Here is a 27,706-nt window from a genome sequence, read left to right as displayed (position 1 = left end):
ACCCTCGGGAAGAGCTGGACGACGTAGTTTTAAAGAGGAAAGTCTGGGCTTCTTTGAGAAAACCTGCTGCCCCTGCGACCTGCCTCTGAATTAGCATAAAAAAAGGACCACAAGGATGATTTTCGTTTTTGTTGTTGTTTCTTCTCGGGTGAATTTCAAGTCTTTGGTAAATGAAACGAGACAAAAGGAGTTTGGAATCGATCGCTGATGAAGGGAAACTGAATACTTCCTCGAGGGCCGAACACAGTCGAGGTGTGAAACATTCGTGGTCGACGCCGAAAAGGAAAGAGGTCTTCGGACGCACTCCTTCAGACTAACTCGCCTCGCAGTTCAAAGGGAAGATCTGAGGCTCTCTGGATCCGCGGCTCCCGCCCAGGACCGGGACCCTGCTGGGACACGAGTCTCATCAAAGACCAGAAGATCCCGACGTCTTTAAAACATCACGGTTTTCACGTGATCCCACTTAAACCAAAACAAAGAGCCGGCGGTCTCACCTCGCGCCGCTCATCCTCGAAGCCCTGCCCCGGCAGACGAGGACAGGAAGGGAGGACATCCTGGTACAAGTCCCTCACGTCCTCGTAGGGTCGGCTGCGAGGGTCCCGACAAACCCCCCCGCCGGCTTGAAGCACGAACGGGAAAAGCAATCACGTTCCCCGAAGACGCCGCGTTATGAATGACTTGTTTACTATTGGCCGCTTAAATCTGCGTCATATCGAACTCACCCGCTTCCTCAGGATGTGGACGCAGCGGCGGCAGGTAATCAACGGACGGATAATAATAATGGGAACTTTCCTAAAATGAACGTGAGACAAAGGAAAGATTAGGTGACGTCTCCAGACGACACTTCAAAATGTGTCTCTCGGGTTAGACTTAAACAAAGAAATCAGTTCTGGTTTAAAGTCACACATTTTACTTGCACGTCAATGAAAAAGTAAAACAGAGTTTACATGTCAAATGAACTGAAGCGCGGAGCTGTTAGTTCGCTGTTATATCCCCGTAGCAGTTTCACAAACCGTTAATTATCGTACTCTAAAAGTTTCCACCGAAAACAAAATCGGATCAATTATTATCCTCAAGGTCGGGGTGTGGAGTTTACTCCTTCAGAGACGTGTCACAGAGACAACAAATGTGTTTGTTGGATCCCTTGTTGTCTCAGGGTCAAGGTAACCTAAAGGCCTGAAAATAAATGTGCTATTATTATTATGTGCTACTAAAACAGAGTTTACATGTCAAATGAACTGAAGCGCGGAGCTGTTAGTTCGCTGTTATATCCCCGTAGCAGTTTCACAAACCGTTAATTATCGTACTCTAAAAGTTTACACCGAAAACAAAATCGGATCAATTATTATCCTCAAGGTCGGGGTGTGGAGTTTACTCCTTCAGAGACGTGTCACGGAGACAACAAATGTGTTTGTGGGATCCCTTGTTGTCTGAGGGTCAAGGTAACCCAAAGGCCTGAAAATAAATGTGCTATTATTATTATGTGCTAGTAAAACAGAGTTTACATGTCAAATGAACTGAAGCGCGGAGCTGTTAGTTCGCTGTTATATCCCCGTAGCAGTTTCACAAACCGTTAATTATCGTACTCTAAAAGTTTCCACCGAAAACCAAATCGGATCAATTATTATCCTCAAGGTCGGGGTGTGGAGTTTACTCCTTCAGAGACGTGTCACGGAGACAACAAATGTGTTTGTGAGATCCCTTGTTGTCTCAGGGTCAAGGTAACCCAAAGGCCTGAAAATAAATGTGCTATTATTATTATGTGCTAGTAAAACAGAGTTTACATATCAAATGAACTGAAGCGCGGAGCTGTTAGTTCGCTGTTATATCCCCGTAGCAGTTTCACAAACCGTTACTAAAAGTTTCCTCCGAAAACAAAATCGGATCAATTATTATCATCAAGGTCGGGGTGTGGAGTTTACTCCTTCAGAGACGTGTCACGGAGACAACAAATGTGTTTGTGGGATCCCTTGTTGTCTGAGGGTCAAGGTAACCCAAAGGCCTGAAAATAAATGTGCTATTATTATTATGTGCTAGTAAAACAGAGTTTACATGTCAAATGAACTGAAGCGCGGAGCTGTTAGTTCGCTGTTATATCCCGTAGCAGTTTCACAAACCGTTAATTATCGTACTCTAAAAGTTTCCACCGAAAACAAAATCGGATCAATTATTATCCTCAAGGTCGGGGTGTGGAGTTTACTCCTTCAGAGACGTGTCACGGAGACAACAAATGTGTTTGTGAGATCCCTTGTTGTCTCAGGGTCAAGGTAACCCAAAGGCCTGAAAATAAATGTGCTATTATTATTATGTGCTAGTAAAACAGAGTTTACATGTCAAATGAACTGAAGTGCGGAGCTGTTAGTTCGCTATTATATCCCCGTAGCAGTTTCACAAACCGTTAATTATCGTACTCTAAAAGTTTCCACCGAAAACAAAATCGGATCAATTATTATCCTCAAGGTCGGGGTGTGGAGTTTACTCCTTCAGAGACGTGTCACGGAGACAACAAATGTGTTTGTGAGATCCCTTGTTGTCTCAGGGTCAAGGTAACCCAAAGGCCTGAAAATAAATGTGCTATTATTATTATGTGCTAGTAAAACAGAGTTTACATGTCAAATGAACTGAAGCGCGGAGCTGTTAGTTCGCTGTTATATCCCGTAGCAGTTTCACAAACCGTTAATTATCGTACTCTAAAAGTTTCCACCGAAAACAAAATCGGATCAATTATTATCCTCAAGGTCGGGGTGTGGAGTTTACTCCTTCAGAGACGTGTCACGGAGACAACAAATGTGTTTGTGAGATCCCTTGTTGTCTCAGGGTCAAGGTAACCCAAAGGCCTGAAAATAAATGTGCTATTATTATTATGTGCTAGTAAAACAGAGTTTACATGTCAAATGAACTGAAGCGCGGAGCTGTTAGTTCGCTGTTATATCCCGTAGCAGTTTCACAAACCGTTAATTATCGTACTCTAAAAGTTTACACCGAAAACAAAATCGGATCAATTATTATCCTCAAGGTCGGGGTGTGGAGTTTACTCCTTCAGAGACGTGTCACGGAGACAACAAATGTGTTTGTGAGATCCCTTGTTGTCTCAGGGTCAAGGTAACCCAAAGGCCTGAAAATAAATGTGCTATTATTATTATGTGCTAGTAAAACAGAGTTTACATGTCAAATGAACTGAAGCGCGGAGCTGTTAGTTCGCTGTTATATCCCCGTAGCAGTTTCACAAACCGTTAATTATCGTACTCTAAAAGTTTCCACCGAAAACAAAATCGGATCAATTATTATCCTTAAGGTCGGGGTGTGGAGTTTACTCCTTCAGAGACGTGTCACGGAGACAACAAATGTGTTTGTGAGATCCCTTGTTGTCTCAGGGTCAAGGTAACCCAAAGGCCTGAAAATAAATGTGCTATTATTATTATGTGCTAGTAAAACAGAGTTTACATGTCAAATGAACTGAAGCGCGGAGCTGTTAGTTCGCTGTTATATCCCCGTAGCAGTTTCACAAACCGTTAATTATCGTACTCTAAAAGTTTACACCGAAAACAAAATCGGATCAATTATTATCCTCAAGGTCGGGGTGTGGAGTTTACTCCTTCAGAGACGTGTCACGGAGACAACAAATGTGTTTGTGAGATCCCTTGTTGTCTCAGGGTCAAGGTAACCCAAAGGCCTGTAAATAAATGTGCTATTATTATTATGTGCTAGTAAAACAGATTTTACATGTCAAATGAACTGAAGCGCGGAGCTGTTAGTTCGCTGTTATATCCCCGTAGCAGTTTCATAAACCGTTAATTATCGTACTCTAAAAGTTTCCACCGAAAACAAAATCGGATCAATTATTATCCTCAAGGTCGGGGTGTGGAGTTTACTCCTTCAGAGACGTGTCACGGAGACAACAAATGTGTTTGTGAGATCCCTTGTTGTCTCAGGGTCAAGGTTACCCAAAGGCCTGAAAATAAATGTGCTATTATTATTATGTGCTAGTAAAACAGAGTTTACATGTCAAATGAACTGAAGCGCGGAGCTGTTAGTTCGCTGTTATATCCCCGTAGCAGTTTCACAAACCGTTAATTATCGTACTCTAAAAGTTTCCTCCGAAAACAAAATCGGATCAATTATTATCCTCAAGGTCGGGGTGTGGAGTTTACTCCTTCAGAGACGTGTCACGGAGACAACAAATGTGTTTGTGAGATCCCTTGTTGTCTCAGGGTCAAGGTTACCCAAAGGCCTGAAAATAAATGTGCTATTATTATTATGTGCTAGTAAAACAGAGTTTACATGTCAAATGAACTGAAGCGCGGAGCTGTTAGTTCGCTGTTATATCCCCGTAGCAGTTTCACAAACTGTTAATTATCGTACTCTAAAAGTTTCCTCCGAAAACAAAATCGGATCAATTATTATCCTCAAGGTCGGGATGTGGAGTTTACTCCTTCAGAGACGTGTCACGGAGACAACAAATGTGTTTGTGAGATCCCTTGTTGTCTCAGGGTCAAGGTAACCCAAAGGCCTGAAAATAAGTGTGCTATTATTATTATGTGCTAGTAAAACAGAGTTTACATGTCAAATGAACCGAAGCGCGGAGCTGTTAGTTCGCTGTTATATCCCCGTAGCAGTTTCACAAACCGTTAATTATCGTACTCTAAAAGTTTCCACCGAAAACAAAATCGGATCAATTATTATCCTCAAGGTCGGGGTGTGGAGTTTACTCCTTCAGAGACGTGTCACAGAGACAACAAATGTGTTTGTGAGATCCCTTGTTGTCTCAGGGTCAAGGTAACCTAAAGGCCTGAAAATAAATGTGCTATTATTATTATGTGCTAGTAAAACAGAGTTTACATGTCAAATGAACTGAAGCGCGGAGCTGTTAGTTCGCTGTTATATCCCCGTAGCAGTTTTACAAACCGTTAATTATCGTACTCTAAAAGTTTCCACCGAAAACAAAATCGGATCAATTATTATCCTCAAGGTCGGGGTGTGGAGTTTACTCCTTCAGAGACGTGTCACGGAGACAACAAATGTGTTTGTGAGATCCCTTGTTGTCTCAGGGTCAAGGTAACCCAAAGGCCTGAAAATAAATGTGCTATTATTATTATGTGCTAGTAAAACAGAGTTTACATGTCAAATGAACTGAAGCGCGGAGCTGTTAGTTCGCTGTTATATCCCCGTAGCAGTTTCACAAACCGTTAATTATCGTACTCTAAAAGTTTACACCGAAAACAAAATCGGATCAATTATTATCCTCAAGGTCGGGGTGTGGAGTTTACTCCTTCAGAGACGTGTCACGGAGACAACAAATGTGTTTGTGAGATCCCTTGTTGTCTCAGGGTCAAGGTAACCCAAAGGCCTGAAAATAAATGTGCTATTATTATTATGTGCTAGTAAAACAGAGTTTACATGTCAAATGAACTGAAGCGCGGAGCTGTTAGTTCGCTGTTATATCCCCGTAGCAGTTTCACAAACCGTTAATTATCGTACTCTAAAAGTTTACACCGAAAACAAAATCGGATCAATTATTATCCTCAAGGTCGGGGTGTGGAGTTTAATCCTTCAGAGACGTGTCACAGAGACAACAAATGTGTTCGACCCAGAGACAACAGGGGATCTCACAAACACATTTGTTGTCTCTGTGACACGTCTGTGAAGGAGTAAACACCCCAACCTTGAGGATAATAATTATAATCCGATTTTGTTTTCGGTGGAAACTTTTAGAATACGATAATTAACGGTTTGTGAAACTGCTACGGGGATATAACAGCGAACTAACAGCTCCGCGCTTCAGCACTAGCACATAATAATAATAGCACATTTATTTTCAGGCCTTTGGGTCACCTTGACCCTGAGACCACAAGGGATCCCACAAACACATTTATTTTCAGGCCTTTGGGTCACCTTGACCCTGAGACCACAAGGGATCCCACAAACACAGGTTTCTCGCATTGGTCTCAAAAGAAGTCTCGGCTAAACAATGTGAAACGTGTCGCTAATAAAATCATGTTTCGAGCAAAAGCCTCAGAACTCTATCTATCAATACTCTAAAAATATTAGAAATTGGTCTGATGGTGGAAAAATATTTTTTTAGGAAAACCTGTGTTTTGTTCAGTGAACTCTGACAAGATACTCTTTACACACCAGACTCGTGGCGACCTTGAGAGTCGCTGCCTATTCATGGCTGCGGGAATAAAAAGGTTTCTATTGAGCGTCTTTGATAAATTCATCATCATATTACACTTCAGAGGTTTTTTCCTTTTGGTAATTCAAGTGTTTTTATTCGTTTTTTTATTCACAAGATGTGATTTTGACAATTTTTCTGGACACATTTTCACGTCCAAAATTAATTTTTACATTTCCTTCAAAGGACGCAATGAAGAGTTGAGTGCAAAATATTTGAGGAAAATATTCAAACAACATCCAAATTTAGAAAAAGAGGAACATATTGTTTGCTAAATTTAGCATCGATAGATACAAATGGAGAAAACAAGTGTTTTTTTGTTTGTGTTCCATCAATGTGTCAATCACACAAGGGCCCAAAATATAGAAGTCAAGGTTGGGGCCAAAAACAGTAGGATATTTATCCTAAAGGTTCAATTTATCAGAAATATTTCCCTACAAAATATGTTGGAATCCAGTTTTATCATTATTGGATTATCTTTGATGTTTGTTGTTTTTTATTTTATCTGAAATTTATCTCAAACACACAGATCATCAGATCAAAATATATATATATATATATATATATATATACAATATATATATATGTATATATATATACAATGCGATAAAATAATGCGATAAAATAATAATATTATTATTTATCGCATTGCTTATATATATATATATATATATATATATATATACAATATATATATATGTATATATATATACAATGCGATAAAATAATGCGATAAAATAATAATATTATTATTTATCGCATTGCTTATATATATATATATATATATATATATATATATATATACAATGCAATAAAATAATAATATAATATCAAAACATTCCTTAATTATTTATTTTTTCCCCCATTGATATTCTCATTATAATAATATAAAAATATAAGTTTTAAATTCTATATATATATTTTTTTAATTTGTAGACATTTAAATTCAGTATAAAAATGTAGTGTAATAAAGAAACTATTCCATTAATCCACGAATAATCTACTGCAATAATAAACACTGATGTACTTCCATGTAATCTAAGCAGAAACCAACAAATTAACAAAAATCCTCGTAGCTGAAGAACACGAAGCATTAGTTCAGATAAAAGTACAGTTTGGATGTTTTCCTGAAGCTTGTGTGCAGAGTGAATGATAATGACGGAGCATTGATCCGAACATCTGAAGCTTTCATTAGTTTACCTTCCATTTCCCCTGAATGATGATGGGCTGCCAGACTCATCACATCCCTCAACCCTGTTGACTCAGCGCTTCTTACCGCAGCCACGCTCTCGTAGATATTACTGTCCGTCTCCGACCCCGAGTCCACGAGCGTCCGTCGCGCCGCCGCGTTGATTCTCTCGCCGCTCGAGTACCTGTTGCTGGACCGGCTGGACCTGTGGATAATGGTGACCTCTGACCTCAAAGTAGAAGCAATAAAAGCGCCAAGACTGAGGAATCAGAGACGGATTTGTGCTGCTGATGAAGGATTTATGTCGACGCAGTCTTGTTGTTCTCGCCGCCTCCTAATCTTACTCTGGATATTTGATTTTAATACCTCTCGTCCTCCGTCTTCTTTCCTTCCTGCAGGCTGGCTGCTCTGGCTGCTGCAGGGAGAGAGGGAAGAGAGGGATGAGAGGGAAGAGGGAAGAGAGAAGGATGAGAGGGAAGAGTGAGGGAAGAGAGAAGGATGAGAGGGAAGAGAGAGGGATGAGAGGGATGAGAGGGATGAGAGGGAAGAGAGAAGGATGAGAGGGAAGAGAGAGGGAAGAGTGAGGGAAGAGAGAAGGATGAGAGGGAAGAGAGAGGGAAGAGTGAGGGATGAGAGAGGGAAGAGAGAAGGATGAGAGGGAAGTGAGAGGGAAGAGAGAGGGGTGAGAGAGGGAAAAGAGAGGAAAGAGAGAGGGATGAGAGAGGGAAGAGAGAAGGATGAGAGGGAAGAGAGAGGTGAGAGAGGTAAGAGAAGGGGAGAGAGGGATGAGAGAGGGGAGAGAGAGGGATGAGAGGGATGAGAGGGATGAGAATGAGAGAGAGAGAAGAGAGGGATGCGAGGGGAGATAGAGAGAAGAGAGGAAAGAGATGGAAGAGAGAGAGAAGAGAGGGATGAGAGGGGATAGAGAGAAGAGAGGAAAGAAAGGGAAGAGAGGGATGAGAGGAGAGAGGGAAAATACTTGTTCTTTAAAATAATATATGAAATAAACATAAACAAACAACACACTTGTAAATAAATACATAAATAAAATTGATGCACAAATAATATTGACGATGGAAAAAAAATCCTTAATTTCAAATCCAGACAAAGTGACTATTTTTAGTGAATCAATCTTATATTTTATGAGAAGTGAAAGAAGAAAAAAAAATTTTAAACGTCAAACAAACTCTATTATACTCACAAGTATTTCTTATCTTTGAAACCAGTGTTTGAAGGTCATTAAAAATATATGTATTTGATAAAAGAACGACATCATGTGACTCAGTGTCCCTGACGCTCTGGCTCAGGAATGTGTCGCAGCCTTCAACTTGTTTATACTGCTGAACGTGACCTTGTTAGTTAACTGACTAACTAGTCCTGACAAGACGTCGCCATGGCGACCACTGAGCGACGCGTGGCGTCACAGTTAGGATCATGTTCTAAACACCTCGTAGTTTCTTCTTCCTCCTCCAGCGGATTCCCAGGTAGCAGCCGAGTGAGTTGAGGACCAGCAGGACTCCTGAGACCACGGTGAAGACTGAGGTCAGGTACATGGACAGACCTCGCACACCTGTCGCACACAAGAACCACAACATCATTTGTACAATCTGTTCATTTTTGTGTTGCAATCACACTAGAGGCCACTAGATGGCAGCAGTCATTACGTCCTCCGCAGATAAATGAACAATTAAATCGTACAAGATCCTAGGGATGACTGAGGATGAGAGGATACAGCTTTTAAAGCTGATGTTTGGACATATTTTTGTTTGAAAACAAATGAAATTAGTTACGACTTCGTCAAGAGTCATGTGGTCTGTAAATACTACAACACCAGAGTCTGGTACCAAAGTACTGGATAATACTACACATATATACTTGTTACTACACTATCACAACACCAGAGTCAAGTACTGGACAATACTACACATATATACTTGTTACTACACTATCACAACACCAGAGTCAAGTACTGGACAATACTACACATATATACTTGTTACTACACTATCACAGCACCAGAGTCAAGTACTGGACAATACTACACATATATACTTGTTACTACACTATCACAACACCAGAGTCAAGTACTGGTCAATACTACACATATATACTTGTTACTACACTATCACAGCACCAGAGTCAAGTACTGGACAATACTACACATATATCCTTGTTACTACACTATCACAACACCAGAGTCAAGTACTGGACAATACTACACATATATACTTGTTACTACACTATCACAACACCAGAGTCAAGTACTCGACAATACTACACATATATACTTGTTACTACACTATCACAGCACCAGAGTCAAGTACTGGACAATACTACACATATATACTTGTTACTACACTATCACAACACCAGAGTTAAATCCTGGACAATACTACACATATATACTTGTTACTACACTATCACAACACCAGAGTCAAGTACTGGACAATACTACACATACATACTTGTTACTACACTATCACAACACCAGAGTCAAGTACTGGACAATACTACACATACATACTTGTTACTACACTATCACAACACCAGAGTCAAGTACTGGACAATACTACACATATATACTTGTTACTACACTATCACAACACCAGAGTCAAGTACTGGACAATACTACACATATATACTTGTTACTACACTATCACAATACTAGAGTCAAGTACTGGACAATACTACACATATATACTTGTTACTACACTATCACAACACTAGAGTCAAATACTGGACAATACTACACATATATACTTGTTACTACACTATCACAACACCAGAGTCAAGTACTGGACAATACTACACATATATACTTGTTACTACACTATCACAACACCAGAGTCAAGTACTGGACAATACTACACATATATACTTGTTACTACACTATCACAATACTAGAGTCAAGTACTGGACAATACTACACATATATACTTGTTACTACACTATCACAACACTAGAGTCAAATACTGGACAATACTACACATATATACTTGTTACTACACTATCACAACACCAGAGTCAAGTACTGGACAATACTACACATACATACTTGTTACTACACTATCACAACACCAGAGTCAAGTACTGGACAATACTACACATACATACTTGTTACTACACTATCACAACACCAGAGTCAAGTACTGGACAATACTACACATATATACTTGTTTCTACACTATCACAACACCAGAGTCAAGTACTTGACAATACTACACATATATACTTGTTTCTACACTATCACAACACCAGAGTCAAGTACTGGACAATACTACACATATATACTTGTTACTACACTATCACAACACCAGAGTCAAGTACTGGACAATACTACACATACATACTTGTTACTACACTATCACAACACCAGAGTCAAGTACTGGACAATACTACACATATATACTTGTTTCTACACTATCACAACACCAGAGTCAAGTACTTGACAATACTACACATATATACTTGTTTCTACACTATCACAACACCAGAGTCAAGTACTGGACAATACTACACATACATACTTGTTACTACACTATCACAACACCAGAGTCAAGTACTGGACAATACTACACATATACACTTGTTACTACACTATCACAACACCAGAGTCAAGTACTGGACAATACTACACATATATACTTGTTACTACACTATCACAACACCAGAGTCAAGTACTGGACAATACTACACATATATACTTGTTACTACACTATCACAACACCAGAGTCAAGTACTGGACAATACTACACATATACACTTGTTACTACACTATCACAACACCAGAGTCAAGTACTGGACAATACTACACATACATACTTGTTACTACACTATCACAACACCAGAGTCAAGTACTGGAAAATACTACACATATACACTTGTTACTACACTATCACAACACCAGAGTCAAGTACTGGACAATACTACACATATATACTTGTTACTACACTATCACAACACCAGAGTCGAGTACTGGACAAAACTACACATATATACTTGTTACTACACTATCACAACACCAGAGTCAAGTACTGGACAATACTACACATATATACTTGTTACTACAGTATCGCTGTATTATGATACGTATCAACAGATTATTGTCAATACTCACTCCTTCCTCGCAGAATCAACATTCAGATGCAGACATTATCAAGTTTTAACCAATAGAATCAGGTGAAAATTATAACATCCCCGGGAAGAGCTCCCTCTGGAGGCTGCACTGGTGAATGACATACCCTCTGCAGTGATGTCATCCTCGGTGAGGGTCTCGTCCAGCTGTGGTCTCTCTGAAGATGAACAACACAAGGTCAGATGAAGACGTGAAAACATGAAACTGGTCTCAATCCTATCTGTGACGCCAAATCTGGTGGGTTCACACGATGGACTGGGTTAACTTGACCGACCTGTGGTTGTGACGGACAGAAGCGCCTCGTATCTGCTCTCGCCCATCTTGTTGCGGGCGTTGACGGAGAAGCCGTAGGCGGCGAGCGGCTGCAGGTCGCCCACCGTGAAGACGGTCGCCCCGGGCGGGAACACGTCCACGTACTGGTAGCTGCGCGACTGGTTCTGCAGGAATCTGTACCGGGTCGGAGAGGAAGAACGCTCGCGGCCCGACCTTTGACCTCACGACGGATTCTTCATACGGACCTGATGCGGAACTTCTGGCGCAGACCGCCGTTGAAACCGGGGATCCATTCCAGAGTGACCGAGTCATGGGTCACGCTGACCCGCTGCAACATGGAGGGAGGGTCGGGCGGACCTGCAGGAAGACACGCGACACTCTAGGATCTGTGACTTTAAACACAAATCATGTTCAAAGTATTACAGTTTTACAGGTTTTTATCTTGGTCAGATAATACATTTAAATAAAGATAAATACTTTACATTATGGATCAGAGAAACGAGGGTTTTGGTCAAAGACTCTTTACTCTCTGTGGTGCAGCAGGAGCAGCGGAGGAAGCTCCACGTCTTGCTCTCTTCTGAGGTAAAACTCCGAAACTCTACTGCCCCCTGCAGTCCCATCGAGATTAAGGATTTTTTTTTTAAATGATGCAAAACAAAAACAAAAATAATAAAAAATCTGTTACAATTTCATTCATTTTAAACCAATAAACTATTATTTATATACAATTACATACATTTACTTAATCATTATTCTTATACAATTTATTAAATATATATATGTATAAATAATTGTTATTTTAGCTAAATACGTAATGACTGCTGCCATCTAGAGGCCTGAGGTTGAATTTCAACACAAAAATGAGCAAACACCGTGAATATTTAGACGTTTATTGTAAAAAACAAATCTTTAAAACTGATTTGGTTGTTCTTTTGTCATTCTTTATATATATATATATATATATATATATATATATATATACAGTACATATATATATTTATGCCACTACAAGGACGAGAACGAGGCCAGTTATATATAACTAGATATTTTTACTTTAAACAAATACTGCGAAAAATAAAGCAATCACCATTAAAACGTATTTTACATGACATTTTATTTAAAATGAAGTATTGAAATTATGGAATAATACAACAATAATGAAAATTAATATATTTTAACGAAATGATACTTTAAAAAAAATAAATAGACTTTATTAATAATTGTATCATATAATAACATTTTGTCTGAGTTTATCAAAAATTACATTTTAAAAACGTTCTATATAGTAATAGAAAGCACTCAACTAAGGAAAATATATCACTTGATTAAGAAATACTACACAAAAACGTTTAAATTACTTGTTCACTTTCAATATTTTGTGATATTTTCTATTACTGGTTTAAAAAAACACAATTTATTTATCGTGAAACTTCCAGAACGAAGGGATTTCTGGTGTTTTTACTGTGGAGTCGTGGAGACGAGAGAGAAGATGTTCTCGGACAGAGACGTCAATACTTCATATGAAAAGAGACAATTTAGACGGTTAAAGATTTGGGTTTGACCTGAAACTAGGATTGTCTCGGCGAGCAGCAGCAGCTCGACATCAAGGTCACGAGGGTCGCGTTGATTATTTCATGAGAAACTCCGACCGACGAGCCAAACGTCGTATCTTCTGGAAACAAAAAAATCGTCGATTTGGCGTTCCGGCCGCGTCGACCAATCGGAGGCCGGGAGAGCCGGGGCGAAGTTGAGGGGTGTCAACAGTGTCGGTCTCGCTCCCACAACAAGCCTGTGTTGCCGCTCCTCGCCGCGAGCGCCTGATTCTGCATGTGGAGCATGGAGAAGCTGCTGCTGCCGGGCCACGGGTCTGAGATAGTGCGGCCGGGAAACGCTCGATTCGTCTCTGGCTGCAGGCGGCGGCCCCGGTTTGTGGAGTAAATAATTCCCACTATCGGCTCGGCTCTTTAAATTCAGGGGCGAAGGGGTCAGACTCGTCTCCATCTCCCTGATAGGCAGAAGGAAAAAAAAACCCCGGCGGGCTCCCCGAGATAAGGAAGCATTTGAAACTAATTATACGTGGGTTTAATTGGGATTATTTACAGGGAATAACAGACTTTATCATGGGATTGTACTGTTCTGGTTTCTACGGCGATGTTAAACGTGTCGAGTGGCGTCTGCGAGCGGAGGTTGACGATGGCGGCGGCGGCGGCGGCGGCGGCGGCGGCGGCGAGGACACGGCGCTCCGAGGCGTTTTTAAAGCACGTCGGCGGCGCCACGAGATCGGAATTAAGTGCCGATAAGGTCCGACCACGAGTTATTCGAACCGCCGCAAACCGACGCAAATCTTCGATCGGTCGGACACACCGCTCCGTCGCCGCCGTGACGGCCCTGATAACGCCGCTGACGGCCCTGATAACGCCGCTGACGCGTGGCGTGATGAGAACGTAAGAAACGAGAAAAAAACGTCCAGTGATTGAACACGAAGAGTCAGTTTGATGATGAGTCGAACCGGATCTGGATTGCAAACATTCATGTTTTCACGGCCGGATCAGGAACAAAGCCGGCGTCCCGGGATCCGACGTGTCCTCCCGGCGTCTGGCCGTGACCTCGTCGGTCGTAACCGTCGACCTTGAGCGACTCGAGGTGCCGATAATCCCCGGAAGATTTCGGTTAATTCCTAAAAGCCCACCAACCACGAAGCGGGCGAAAGAGACACTTAATCTCTTAATTCACAGGATTAACGAGCTTTTGTTTGTGGCTTTAATGACCGATATAGTCGAGTTGGCGAGTTTCCTTTCATTTTCAATTTGTTTTTGAGGGGAAATAATTCTAGCTGTTTGTGTAGAAGAAGTTCACGTAGTCGGGATCAGAGTTCAAGAAAGGCGAAGAACAGAGTGCAGGCGGGGTGGACGGAAGAGCGAAGGAGACGCTTTCGTGACTGGCATGAAGGCGAACCGTAGAGTTGGAAAAGGTCGGAGTTGAAGAGGTCACGACGAGGAAAGACAAGCTCACGGCCATTCTGCTTTTATTTTGAAAGCCGGACAAATTCATTGTTCATTTTTATTGAAAATTATAATCGCATTACAGCTAAAATCTAACAAATTTGATAATCAGTGTCATGTCTTGTCATTTTATTGTGACACACTTCCTGTTCCGCTTCTACTAGTTTGAGTTTGTTCAGCACCTCGGCGCCTGTTGCTGCAGCTCTTCAGCAATTACTCCATCGGCTGGAGAGTTTAAAGCCGAGCCTTTTCCCAGCAACAGGCGCCAGATTATAATCTACGATACATGGTTTTTATTCTCCACTCATTCGACTTTCTGGATTTCCTCTTTTTGTTGTTCTCAGTTGATCCAGTGCCTGCTTTTTGTTGTGTTTTTTCCAGTTTCCCTTAGTTTGTCCTCAACCTGGTTTGTTGTGCGCTTCACGTTATCTTGGACTGAGATGTTGACACTTACGATTCTGGACAATTCTTCGTAGGAATCTTGTTTATTTTGTCGTAGTTGTTATCTTAATAAAAACGTGTGTTAACTCAGTTTTTGTTGGGAAAGTCGTCGGTTTTCTTGAACCACTTTTGAATCACAAAAAGCAAATCTTCCCTTATTCCATACTTTCTATTCAAGGCCAGAAGAGACGGAAGCAGAAGAAAACACGACATGAGAGCTTGAGGAATGTGGTGAAAGGAGAGGACAGTCGTGACTCCAGAGGACAGGATCAGAACCTGAACTTGATAGCTTCCACCGCCGGGAGCGACGTCAAGATTCCAAGACGCCACAATAATGACGCACGGACGGAGGCGACGAGTCAAGAACGGTCCGTCGTGAAGGAATACAAAAAGGAGGTACAGAACTTGTGCTGACGAGCTGGACGGCCAGCTTGTCCTCCCCCAGGACGTTGCGGGCGATGCAGGTGAAGACGGCGTAGTCCAGGAGGGCGCTGACGTTCATCACTCTGACGGTGCTGGTGTAGAAGGATCCTTCCCGGACGCTCCGCTCCTCATACCTGCTTCCAACACGCCGGAAAATGTCCGTTTTCAATTGACATTATCAAGTAACGTGAAGATAATGAGTAGATTAATCATCTGGATTAATAATCTGGATTATGTAAACGAGTGGACGGGTCTTAGGTTTTGGTTTCCTGCAGAATAAGGTCACGGGTGTCCATGAGTTCCCAAAGAAATCAATCTTATTGCTCAAGTTTTCCCCCATTTGTGTGTCATTTCCAAATCACTCTGTTCATCTCGAGCCGTCCTTCATCGTTAATCTCAACTAAAACATAAAGATTTTCTCATTATCAGACACAGATTACGGCTCACGGCGAAAGAATATTTGAGGATTAATCTTCATTTCGCTCGGCGGCAATTTAACATTCCTTGGCTCCGATCCCAGCAGCGAGTTGGTCTCATTATCCTTTTATTATTTGACTTTTCACTGACATTTTCTCAACGATTTCAATTATTCTTTTGGACTAAATATACAGTTTCTAACTACAATGTTTTTTCTCTTGTCAGTTTACTTTGATCACGGCGTACATTACTTTCTTGTGCAGTTTATTAACGCAAGTGTAGATTATTTCTCTTGAACTGCAGGTGAAGAGAGTTATCGACGAGTTCCTGCGTTCATTATTTTTAGATTAATGACATCAATGTGTTGGGATCACTTTAACAGCAATATACTCCGAGCATTAACACTTGGAGTGCGACTGACTTCCAAGATGTTTCTGCCATCAGGCAATTAGTCACGACACGTTTGAAGACCTTTATCTGCTCGACACGTGCAAAACTCCACTGTTCTCGCGTGCAATCTCTCAACTTCACTTTTAATCGTAAACTTTGGTCGTACATTTTATATAACGCTCACGAGAGAAACTTCCTTCAGGCTTGTCCACGCGTGAAACATCTAGTCTTCAACAGAGTGAATGTAATACACATGCCAGGCCTGTATGTGGCACTATAGTGCTCTCTAATAAAACAAAAAGAAGGAGTTGGTTTTTGAGTGAGATAATAAACGGCTGCCATGATGATCTACCGGCTCTACGCTTCGAAAACCACATGTCAACTCTGTGATTCTCAAGAGATGATGATCAAGGTGACAACGGAGGCCTGAAAACAAATGTGTTTGTGGTATCCCTTGTGTTATCTCTGGATCAAGGTGACCCGAAGGCCTGAAAACAAATGTGTTTGTGGCATCCCTTTTGTTATCTCCGGTCAAGGTGACAACGAAGGCCTGATAATAAATGTATTTGTGGTAACCCTTGTGTTATCTCTGGTCAAGGTGACAACGGAGGCCTGATAATAAATGTGATTGTGGTATCCCTTTTGTTATCTCTGGTCAAGGTGACAACAAAGGCCTGAAAACAAATGTGTTTGTGGTATCCCTTTTGTTATCTCTGGTCAAGGTGACAAGGAAGGCCTGAAAACAAATGTATTTGTGGTAACCCTTTTGTTATCTCTGGTCAAGGTGACAAGGAAGGCCTGAAAACAAATGTGTTTGTGGTATCCCTTGTGTTATCTCTGGATCAAGGTGACCCGAAGGCCTGAAAACAAATGTGATTGTGGTATCCCTTGTGTTATCTCTGGATCAAGGTGACCCGAAGGCCTGAAAACAAATGTGTTTGTGGTATCCCTTGTGTTATCTCTGGTCAAGGTGACAAGGAAGGACTGAAAACAAATGTGTTCGTGGTAACCCTTTTGTTATCTCTGGTCAAGGTGACAACGAAGGCCTGAAAACAAATATGTTTGTGGTACCCCTTTTGTTATCTCTGGTCAAGGTGGCAGTGAAGGCCTGAAAAAACAAATGTGTTTGTGGTATCCCTTGTGTTATCTCTGGATCAAGGTGACCCGAAGGCCTGAAAACAAATGTGTTTGTGGTATGCCTTTTGTTATCTCCGGTCAAGGTGACAAGGAAGGCCTGAAAACAAATGTGTTTGTGCTAACCCTTGTGTTATCTCTGGTCAAGGTGACAATGAAGGCCTGATAATAAATGTGATTGTGGTATCCCTTTTGTTATCTCTGGTCAAGGTGACAAGGAAGGCCTGAAAACAAATGTGTTTGTGGTATCCCTTGTGTTATCTCTGGATCAAGGTGACCCGAAGGCCTGAAAACAAATGTGATTGTGGTATCCCTTGTGTTATCTCTGGATCAAGGTGACCCGAAGGCCTGAAAACAAATGTGTTTGTGGTATCCCTTGTGTTATCTCTGGTCAAGGTGACAAGGAAGGACTGAAAACAAATGTGTTCGTGGTAACCCTTTTGTTATCTCTGGTCAAGGTGACAACGAAGGCCTGAAAACAAATATGTTTGTGGTACCCTTTTGTTATCTCTGGTCAAGGTGGCAGTGAAGGCCTGAAAAAACAAATGTGTTTGTGGTATCCCTTGTGTTATCTCTGGATCAAGGTGACCCGAAGGCCTGAAAACAAATGTGTTTGTGGTATGCCTTTTGTTATCTCCGGTCAAGGTGACAAGGAAGGCCTGAAAACAAATGTGTTTGTGCTAACCCTTGTGTTATCTCTGGTCAAGGTGACAATGAAGGCCTGATAATAAATGTGATTGTGGTATCCCTTTTGTTATCTCTGGTCAAGGTGACAAGGAAGGCCTGAAAACAAATGTATTTGTGGTAACCCTTTTGTTATCTCTGGTCAAGATGACAACGAAGGCCTGAAAATAAATGTGTTTGTGGTATCCCTTGTGTTATCTCCGGTCAAGGTGACAACGAAGGCCTGAAAACAAATGTGTTTGTGGTATCCCTTGTGTTATCTCTGGTCAAGGTGACAACAAAGGCCTGAAAACAAATGTGTTTGTGGTATCCCTTGTGTTATCTCCGGTCAAGGTGACAACGAAGGCCTGAAAACAAATGTGTTTGTGGTATCCCTTGTGTTATCTCTGGTCAAGGTGACAACAAAGGCCTGAAAACAAATGTGTTTGTGGTATCCCTTTTGTTATCTCTGGTCAAGGTGACAAAGGAAGGCCTGAAAACAAATGTATTTGTGGTAACCCTTTTGTTATCTCTGGTCAAGATGACAACGGAGGCCTGATAATAAATGTGATTGTGGTATCCCTTTTGTTATCTCTGGTCAAGGTGACAACGAAGGCCTGATAATAAATGTGATTGTGGTAACCCTTTTGTTATCTCTGGTCAAGGTGACAACGAAGGCCTGATAATAAATGTGATTGTGGTATCCCTTTTGTTATCTCTGTTCAAGGTGACAACGAAGGCCTGAAAACAAATATGTTTGTGGTACCCCTTTTGTTATCTCTGGTCAAGGTGGCAGTGAAGGCCTGAAAAAACAAATGTGTTTGTGGTATCCCTTGTGTTATCTCTGGTCAAGATGACAGTGAAGGCCTGAAAACAAATGTGATTGTGGTATCCCTTGTGTTGTCCCTGGGTCAAGGCGATCGACCTCCCTGGCTTCCAGAAATACATATGCAGTGGTGGATGGTTGCTCACCTTGACCCAGAGACAACACAAAGGATACCACAAACACAGTTGTTTTCGGGCTTTCGGGTCGCCCTGACCCTGAGACAACACGTGGGTTGGATGTAAATTTGAAGATTCCTAACCTGACAATATACAGTTAAAAAATGTTTAACCGTCTTTTTTTTATGTCCTTTTTTGTGAAAAAGTTTTATAAACGTACAAAGGGATAAAGCGAGCTTGTGTTGTCGTCAGAGAGGAATACTTTAAAAAATTTGCGGATCCAGATGATTCCCTAGAACACAACCATAATGTAACGCATTTTTGACCCAACATGGTCTGAACATTTTATGCAAGCGAAAGAAAAATATAACATCCTTGACAAAGATAACATAGAGACACAAAATAAATAACAAAAAATAATCATTCCGACCTTGGGTGTCCGAAATCCATGGCCACGCCGTTTCTCTCCCAAAAGAATTCGACCTGCGGAATCCCCTCAGCGCGGCACGCCACCTCGGCCGTGGTGGTCCCGTCCCCCCTGCTGGCCACCTTCCTCCACTGGACCCCCTTCAGCAGCTGGGGTTCGACTGCGCGGGAGAGAGACGGCGGACACAGAGGTCACTCGTGCACGAAAAGAGATACCGCACCAGAGTAATTGCGAGGCTCGTCCATATTGACAGGTACAAAGGTTTCAACATGTTCGGACAGATTACTCTGCTATATATTCACAGCGAGATCCAATTACACCAACAACACACACATTGCACCACCAGCTGCACGTCGGCGGCGGCGGCGGGCGCCGCGATGCCGTTGCTGGCGACGCACTGGTAGAGTCCGGCGTGAGACCGAGTCACGTCGTAGATGGTGAGGATGCTGGATTCGTCTTCCTGCAGCCCCTCGTCTATCTCCACCTCCCCTTCACCCTGGGGAAGACGGAGCGAGGGTGAGGGAGCGCGAGACAGCGGCGATTCCTCAAAGCTCCCGACCGGGGCGAAGGGGGTGCAAGGGTAGAAGTGGGAGACGGCATTGGGAGGTAAAAAACGAGAGGGAGGTGGCAACGGGCACGGAGGACAAAGAAGGATAATAGCGACAGCTGGAGAGCGACGGGGAAAAAAGAAAAAAAGGTTCCGTTCAGGTCGGGAAACACGGCATCACCAGGAGGGAGGGCGAGACGGTAGAAGGCATCAGTAGATACAGCGAAACCGAGCGCATTGACGAATGTGGCCTTTAGTCACGCGGCAGTAATGAAAGCTATTTTTCTGGATTTGGGCTGAGGGTGAAGCGGAGAGAGAGGGGTGAGGCGAGGGGGGATAGTTAGGCCCGGTGAAATATAGAGTGTTTAGAAAGGTCAGTGATGAATGAAAAGAGAAGGGATGCGACAAATGAAAGGAAGCTTGGCCGAAAGGAAATCTAAAAACGCCGTGGTGTAATCGTGTTTCCCCCTCACCTGCCAGGTCCAAGAAAACATGCCCGGCATCACGGGGTTGGCGTCGGCGACGCATATCAGGTCGGCCGTTCCCCCCAGGACCACCGACACCGGGTTCCTCTCCGCCGCTACGCTGGGAGCATCTGGGGTGAGGGGAAGCAAAAAAGGGCGACCGATGGTAAACATCATCCGACGAGTCATTAAACAGACTTTTGCTATGATTAATGTTACGTGTGCGGATGAATTGTTCACGACCCTGAGCTAATTCCTTTAGTCACAACGCAATTAACCCTTTCATGTCCCGGCGAACCGCAGATGCTTTTACCGGCGACTATCAGCCATGTGACCCAAATTCCAGCAGCTCTCTCCTCCGCCTCCCCCCCCCCGATCCCCTCTCTTTATCTATTAATCCTGGAAATTATTTAGGCACCTACAGCCCATCTCGTTCAGCTCCACTTGTTGTCCTTATTTGCCGCAAACGACCGAGGCTTTCCCAGGAGTGCCGTGTTCTCGCTCCGGGGCCCCGACGGTACTTTTTTCTAAGCTGTGTTCACACTCGGAGTGTTGTGGTGGAAGGCACTTGAGAGAACACAAACTTCAGCTGGGTCCACCCATGCTGGCCCCCGCTAACCCACACCGACGTGGTTAAGTGGGCTACATCGCCGGGCGTAAGAGCAGCTACAATCCTCCATGCATTATGAATATATACAACTGTCGAGCACCGTTAGAGAGAGAGACGGTGGAATCCATTAGGCTTGTACCGAGGGCTTTGGTGAGGAAAGCAGACCAATATGTTCAAGCCTCCATTATTAAATTATTACTATCCGGGCTGCAGACCTGGAGCTGGAGGCTGAGCCCGGGGCAGAGCCGACGAAAAAGCACCGGCCTAATGAATCAGTGGGGTTTTGTCTTTGAGCATCTGTAGGTGGCTTTGGGTCGGACATAGTCTTCTGAGTGATGCCACTTAAAGAAGCAGTGTGTTTGTAAAAGCTAGATCATGTAAGCATTAAAAGGTAAGTTGGAAAATAACATTTTTACATTTTTATTATTACCTTATTTCTCTAAGAGATTCTCCCTTGGGGGAAATAACATTTTTCTATCCATATAAATAAGAAATTCTTTTTAATTTCATTTTAATTTCGTTTTTATATCAAGTGCAAACTTAATTTTGTGATTCATAAAAAATTAAATGATACATTTGGTGTTTATTCTTTGTGGGACTTTGTCAACACAGGGAAATTATTTTGTCAAATAACTTGCAAACACAATTTATACATTTAATTAAATTTTTCTTAAAAACATTTTTCATCATTATCAACCCTTATATTAACAGCTTTGATAGTTTTCAATACATTTAAAGACCATTCAGAGAACTTTAGTTTCGCAGAACTACCCTAATATTAGCTTTATATGCTAAACTAAAAATATTGTTTTGTACTTTTCATAAAGGTACTACATACATTTCTTGCTTCATAATTAAAAATATATATATTAAAGGTTTACATAACCGTGTTAAGAACCACTTAACTTCAGAAACTGTAGCAAAACTATAGAGCAGGGGTGTTGAACTCATTCAAGGGGCCACAATCTTTTAGCAGACTTTGTTATAGTATTAACAAAATAAACATAAAGTGTGTTCAAAAGAAGGTATGATTTTTGATATGGTATTTTCATTCTATGAGGCTCCATCTATCTTGGACTTGAATCTACTTTTATGTCCAGCAGGACATAAAATTACCTCTCGCGCCGGATTTGGCCCCCGGGCCATTGTTCTAAAAAAAACAAAAACCCACGTTGTTTTTGCTTGTGTTGTTTGTGTTGTTTGTGTTGTTTGTCTTACACTGCACGTCCAGCATGATGGAGGTCCGTTCGGCGCCCTCCTCGTTGGAACACTCCACCGTGTAGACGCCGGCGTCCTTCCTCGTCACGTTCCAAATCTCCAGCGAGAAGTCTTCGGACCAGTAGATGCGAAGAGTCCTCTCTGGTATTCAGACACGGACGGCAAAAGCCGAATTAAAAATTCACCGTGTGCTCTTCTGGTGCATGTCCTCCGGCCACTGGTCTCCAGGTGAAGCCTCAGCCTGCATTATTGATGGACCACAGTCTCGCATTAAGCCAACAATGGACTGCGTCGACGCAGCTAATGTGCCTGATTGGAAGGATGCAGTTCTGTTAGTGAAGGAAGTTTCTGCCTGGAGGAGCTTCCAGGATCGGACCTGTTGGGTTCTATTCTGAAGAACAGCAATCCTCATCCAAGCTGGATACATTAGCGAGATAATGAAAGTCACATTTGACGGGGGGTCCCTTGCTAGCTAACCTGCCATGTTTTATTCAGACCCCTAACCACGGCAGCACTGAGCGCTCGCCTGCTTGCTCAGCGAGACTAGGAAACGGCAAACACAGAAGCCACGGCGTCACCTTTGACCAGCTTCTCCGTCCGGTGGAGCCAATCGCACGAGACCTCCTGCGGATTAGCCGAGACCAGGAGGGGGATCGTCGCCACGCCGTCCTCCACCACCTGGATCCGCCTGGGCTGGTCGGGGCTGAACTCCGGGGGATCTGACACAGAAACAGATTAATGCCCCTTTAAAACCGGTTCATACTAGCTCTTCTTGACTGGACTCTACCCGGGTAGTGTTCCCACCAGCAAAGTACTTTGTACGTAAACTATTTTAGTACCTGCTCTGCTGTGGGTCCAAGCGAGCCGGTACTAAGAAAGGGATGTCAACCAACTGCTGGTCAGTGATTGGTCAGAGACGTTACTGAAGAGTCATCGCTCAACCCCAAGTGTTTAAAATGCCCGACCACTGCCTGCTCACAATATCATCTGCTTCCTATACACTATTTATATATATATATATATATATATATATTTATGGGGTGGGAATGTGTCCAGGAGGAGGTCAAAAGGTTGGACAGAAGCTCTGTGGTTGAAGCATGAATGCTCCTTCCATGATTCAACACTAATAGACTCAGGGACTCATTCATTCCTCGGGCTTTTAGATTGTTTAATTCTGAGTTTGGGGGCAGGAGTGAAGTGAAAGTATCTTGATGTTCTATTACATGTTAATCTTTGTATCCTTTGTCTTTGTTATTTTTCTTTATTTACTTTACTTTATCTGTAGACTTAGATTGTATCATCTTGTTCTTCCTCTTTATTTCTCTTTGTTCTTGTTCTTGTTTTTTTTATGAATAATTGCTGTATTGCTGTGTCTCATTGGGAAAAAAACAGTATCAATAAAGTTCTACCTAACCTACACACGGCAAAAACAGGAATAACTATTTGGAGTGAAATCCTATACCAAACAGCACCACATACCCTTTTAGAGAAAGGTATGTCACCCCAAAAAGTTGTTCTGGGGTTGAGGTCCAGACATCTGTGTACACTATTGCCACAAAGTTCTGGGACACTGTGTTACGAGGGTAGCGGGGCGGGTGGAACTACACACTACACTGCACCAGCTAGAGTAGAATATGAAATTGTGTAGTGAAAAAAGCGCCAACAGTTCCACACCGTCACCGCCGCAGATTCTAAAAATAATACTCGAGAAGAAAGAGACGAACTGACGTAGAATCTGATGACACCGAAAACATGTTGGGTAAGCGAGCTGAGAACGACACTAATGACATTCAGAGCAGTACGGAGAAGACAAGCCAGCAATAATTCAACATCTTAGCAAGTGCACACACAGAGGAAGACGGGGGAGTCGGAGGGACAGGCATAAAAACGACCAGTGACAGTGTTGTTGTCCGACGACTGCTCCACATAAACACACAGTGACGTCCCTTCATGCTCGTACACAGACGCCAGCTTTGAAGCGGCGCTTCGGCTGCTGCCTGTGAAATAGCATCAAAGACAAACATGGCCGTGCAGCAAAGCAAATGCACAATTAGGACACGCCGCTGCAGAGCTACACACACACACTCACAAAGCACAACAAAGGTGTCCTGTAAACACGAAAACACACGACGTGCGAAGCAACACCAGCTAAAACGCTTACAGCGATGCAATTATTCCTGGTCCGTTTTTTTGATCTGGAAACAGTCATATTTGGAAAGATTTGAGCAAACCAAGGAGCAGGGTGAGCGGGCAGAGGTCTCAAATTTTCAGGCTCCAGCTAAGATTCAAAAGGCTGAGCCAGTGAATCCACAGATCTGCTTAAAGCCGGCGGATGATGGACGATGATGCGCTGACACGAGGAGCAAAAGTTCACACATCCTCAACCGAATGTTTTTTTTTTTATAAAGTTGCTTGTTTTCTGGTGTGAATACTTAATGAGTTCTCGCCCGGTCCAGAGTTCACAGGACCCGCCGTGATCCGAAAAAAGACGAAAAAACAAAAACATGGGAAATGATCGGGTCTTTGGACTCACAGAGCACGCGGAGCTGGAAGAAGGTGTTGGCGCCTTCTTCGAGGACGGCGCTCCAGGCCTGGCAGACGACTCTCTGGTCGTGATGCCGCGAGCTCAGATTCAGAGACAGGAAGCTTCGGACCACGACTCCGCCGTACTGAGCCTTCTCGGGGGGCCGGTCCAGCCCTCGGAACCTGAACCACGAGTCCCACAAACACTGACAAGTTCATGCACATGGAGTCTGTTTCAAACCTTGCGAAAAAGAAGCTGATCTACTGCTGGGTCTAAAGTAAGCGGAAAGTCAAAATGGCTGCGATTTCGTATGATTTATTTCTACGAAAAACCACCAACTGTAGAAGCAAATCTGTCGCCTTTAACAGTTGCTTCTGTTTCACCAATTAATAAACTTTAAATCGTGTATTTTGCGATCGTTCAGTAGCAGACGTCACATTTGGTATCAGAGGTGGGATGGTAACCTGATAAAAAGCATAAGATGGTCGATGCAAATGAGGGAGCAACAGAGATCGAATGCTAGCATTTGATCAACGTTACAACGCAGTCTTGGAGTATTTTCACGTACTCTTAAAACGTCAAGGTCAACGTTATTGAAGAGTTTTTGATCTAAACATTTTCAGCCACTTTACTCTTCTTAACAACCATGAAAAATCGTCTCACCATCATCCTACTCGTCAGTCTTTATAGTTACATTTTAATGACTACTTTTTATCGTTCATTATTGTCTGTTAGTTTTCTGTATGTCAAAATGGAGTTCAAATAAACAATTAAATACTAAAACTAACATTATTAGAATTATTAATTGTTAATATATCATGCTACTGAATTTTTGTTTTATTTAAAGAGGAAATTTCATCATCGTGCTAATGCTAACTGACGATGCTAATACATTCATGCTAGTATCCATTTGACTTCAAAAGACAATGATTTCTACCAAAAGATCGTACCTTTGCGAGCCGATGCTCCAAGAGATCTCAGCTTGAGGGTGACTGGGTCCGGACAGACACTCCAGGGTCATCATCTGACCTCGTCTGGGATGTTCCCGTGACGCTGTGATCTTCATACTTATAGCCGGAACTTCACAATCAACCAGATTATTTGAGTGGATCTCACACAGTCCGGGTGAAAAATACTCAGAGATGTTCTGCGACTCACAGTAAACCATCAGCCTGGTTTGAGCAGAGATGGTCTGCTCGGCCTCGTTGGTGGCGTCACAGCGATACGTGGCCATGTTGTCACTTGCACTTAAGACCAGAACCAGCTCTCGTGTCACACCCCTGTCGGAGGTCGTCGGCGTCATGGCGTCTCTGACCAGCCTCCCGTTCTGCAGCGAGATTTTCACCGTGAGCTTCTGTGTCGGATTAACCACAGTTTGTGACTTGATTTAATTTTGCAGAACACGCTTCTCTTCATCTGACTCTGAGCTGTCAAACTGACAGGAGGATGAAAACACGCAGTACATGTCAAATACCCAACAGTTTATTATATTCTCTGAGGTTTTAGTTGAAATACTCTTGGCTCTTTGAGCTTCAATCCATCATGAAGGTTGATTCTGCTGCAATAATCACGAGCATTATTGAAAGATGATGAATGTTTAAATAAAACGTTGTAAATACTACGTAATAAAAATGTGTTGAACTAAATTAGTTTTTATAAACATGTATAACTGGTCCCAACGAAGTTACTATTTATTTTAACATTTTTGGTTTGATAACAATATTTAGTTCATTATATTATCCATCCCAGCATGCATTGCAGGACTAAGGGGTTCCTCTAGCATACTGTTTGTATTTTAAAGTGTTTATTTCTGTGTTTCCATGTTCTTTTACATGGAAATACATGGAATTATTTTGGTGACATAGTCTATTCCGGGACTATATCAAGGCGGATATATTCCCAGATATACCAAGGGAGAAATATTCCATGATATACACGGGGAAAAATATTCCTGGATATACCCAGGAAAAATATTCCTGGATATACCAAGGGAGAAATATTGCATGATATACCCAGGGAGAAATATTCCTGGATATACACAGGGGGAATATTCCCGGATATACCCGGGTAGAAATATTCCCGGATATACCCAAGGAGAAAAATTCCAGGATATACCCGAGAAAAATATTCCTGGATATATACGGGGAGAAATATTCCCGGATATACACAGGGAGAAATATTCCCGGATATACCCAAGGAGAGAAATTCCCGGATATACCCGAGAAAAATATTCCTGGATATATACGGGGAGAAATATTCCCGGATATACACGGGGAGAAAAATTCCTGGATATACAAGGGCAGAAATATTCCCTGATATACCCAGAGAGAAATATTCCTGGATATACACAGGGGGAATATTCCTGGATATACCCGGTGAGAAATATTCCCGGATATACCCAGAGAGAAATATTCCTGGATATACACAGGGGGAATATTCCTGGATATACCCGGTGAGAAATATTCCCGGATATACCCGGGTAGAAATATTCCCGGATATACCCGGGTAGAAATATTCCCGGATATACCCAAGAAGAAAAATTCCCGGATATACCCGAGAAAAATATTCCTGGATATATACGGGGAAAAATATTCCTGGATATATCCGAGGAGAAAAAATCCTAGATATATCCGGGGAGAAATATACCCAGATATACCCAAGAGAAATATTTCCAGATATACCCGAGAGAAATATTCCCAGATATACCCAAGAGAAATATTTCCGGATATACCCGA

At 42.3% G+C, this 27,706-nt stretch overlaps 1 protein-coding gene across 1 annotated transcript in view; it reads right to left on the bottom strand.

Annotated features, from left to right (window-relative positions):
- Window positions 1-308: 308 nt before the first annotated feature.
- nphs1 (NPHS1 adhesion molecule, nephrin) overlaps window positions 309-27,706 on the bottom strand; it is a 67,458-nt gene continuing 40,060 nt past the window's right edge. The window contains exons 12-29 of the mRNA XM_087779054.1: window positions 26,130-26,298; window positions 25,922-26,051; window positions 24,981-25,153; window positions 23,026-23,166; window positions 22,448-22,588; window positions 20,629-20,750; window positions 19,942-20,104; window positions 19,612-19,768; window positions 15,618-15,769; window positions 12,015-12,126; window positions 11,771-11,943; window positions 11,603-11,653; window positions 8,809-8,931; window positions 7,728-7,776; window positions 7,449-7,566; window positions 723-792; window positions 495-619; window positions 309-386 (exon numbers count right to left, since the gene is read on the bottom strand). Of these exons, the coding sequence (XP_087635180.1) occupies window positions 309-386; window positions 495-619; window positions 723-792; window positions 7,449-7,566; window positions 7,728-7,776; window positions 8,809-8,931; window positions 11,603-11,653; window positions 11,771-11,943; window positions 12,015-12,126; window positions 15,618-15,769; window positions 19,612-19,768; window positions 19,942-20,104; window positions 20,629-20,750; window positions 22,448-22,588; window positions 23,026-23,166; window positions 24,981-25,153; window positions 25,922-26,051; window positions 26,130-26,298 (2,247 nt within the window). The remainder of the gene's footprint in view (window positions 387-494; window positions 620-722; window positions 793-7,448; window positions 7,567-7,727; window positions 7,777-8,808; window positions 8,932-11,602; window positions 11,654-11,770; window positions 11,944-12,014; window positions 12,127-15,617; window positions 15,770-19,611; window positions 19,769-19,941; window positions 20,105-20,628; window positions 20,751-22,447; window positions 22,589-23,025; window positions 23,167-24,980; window positions 25,154-25,921; window positions 26,052-26,129; window positions 26,299-27,706) is intronic.

Source organism: Callionymus lyra, chromosome 17, assembly GCF_982586985.1.
Source record: "Callionymus lyra chromosome 17, fCalLyr1.hap1.1, whole genome shotgun sequence".
Taxonomy (NCBI): domain Eukaryota; kingdom Metazoa; phylum Chordata; class Actinopteri; order Syngnathiformes; family Callionymidae; genus Callionymus; species Callionymus lyra.
Note: the sequence above shows the minus strand (reverse complement) of the source record. Positions and strands in the feature narration are given on the sequence as shown.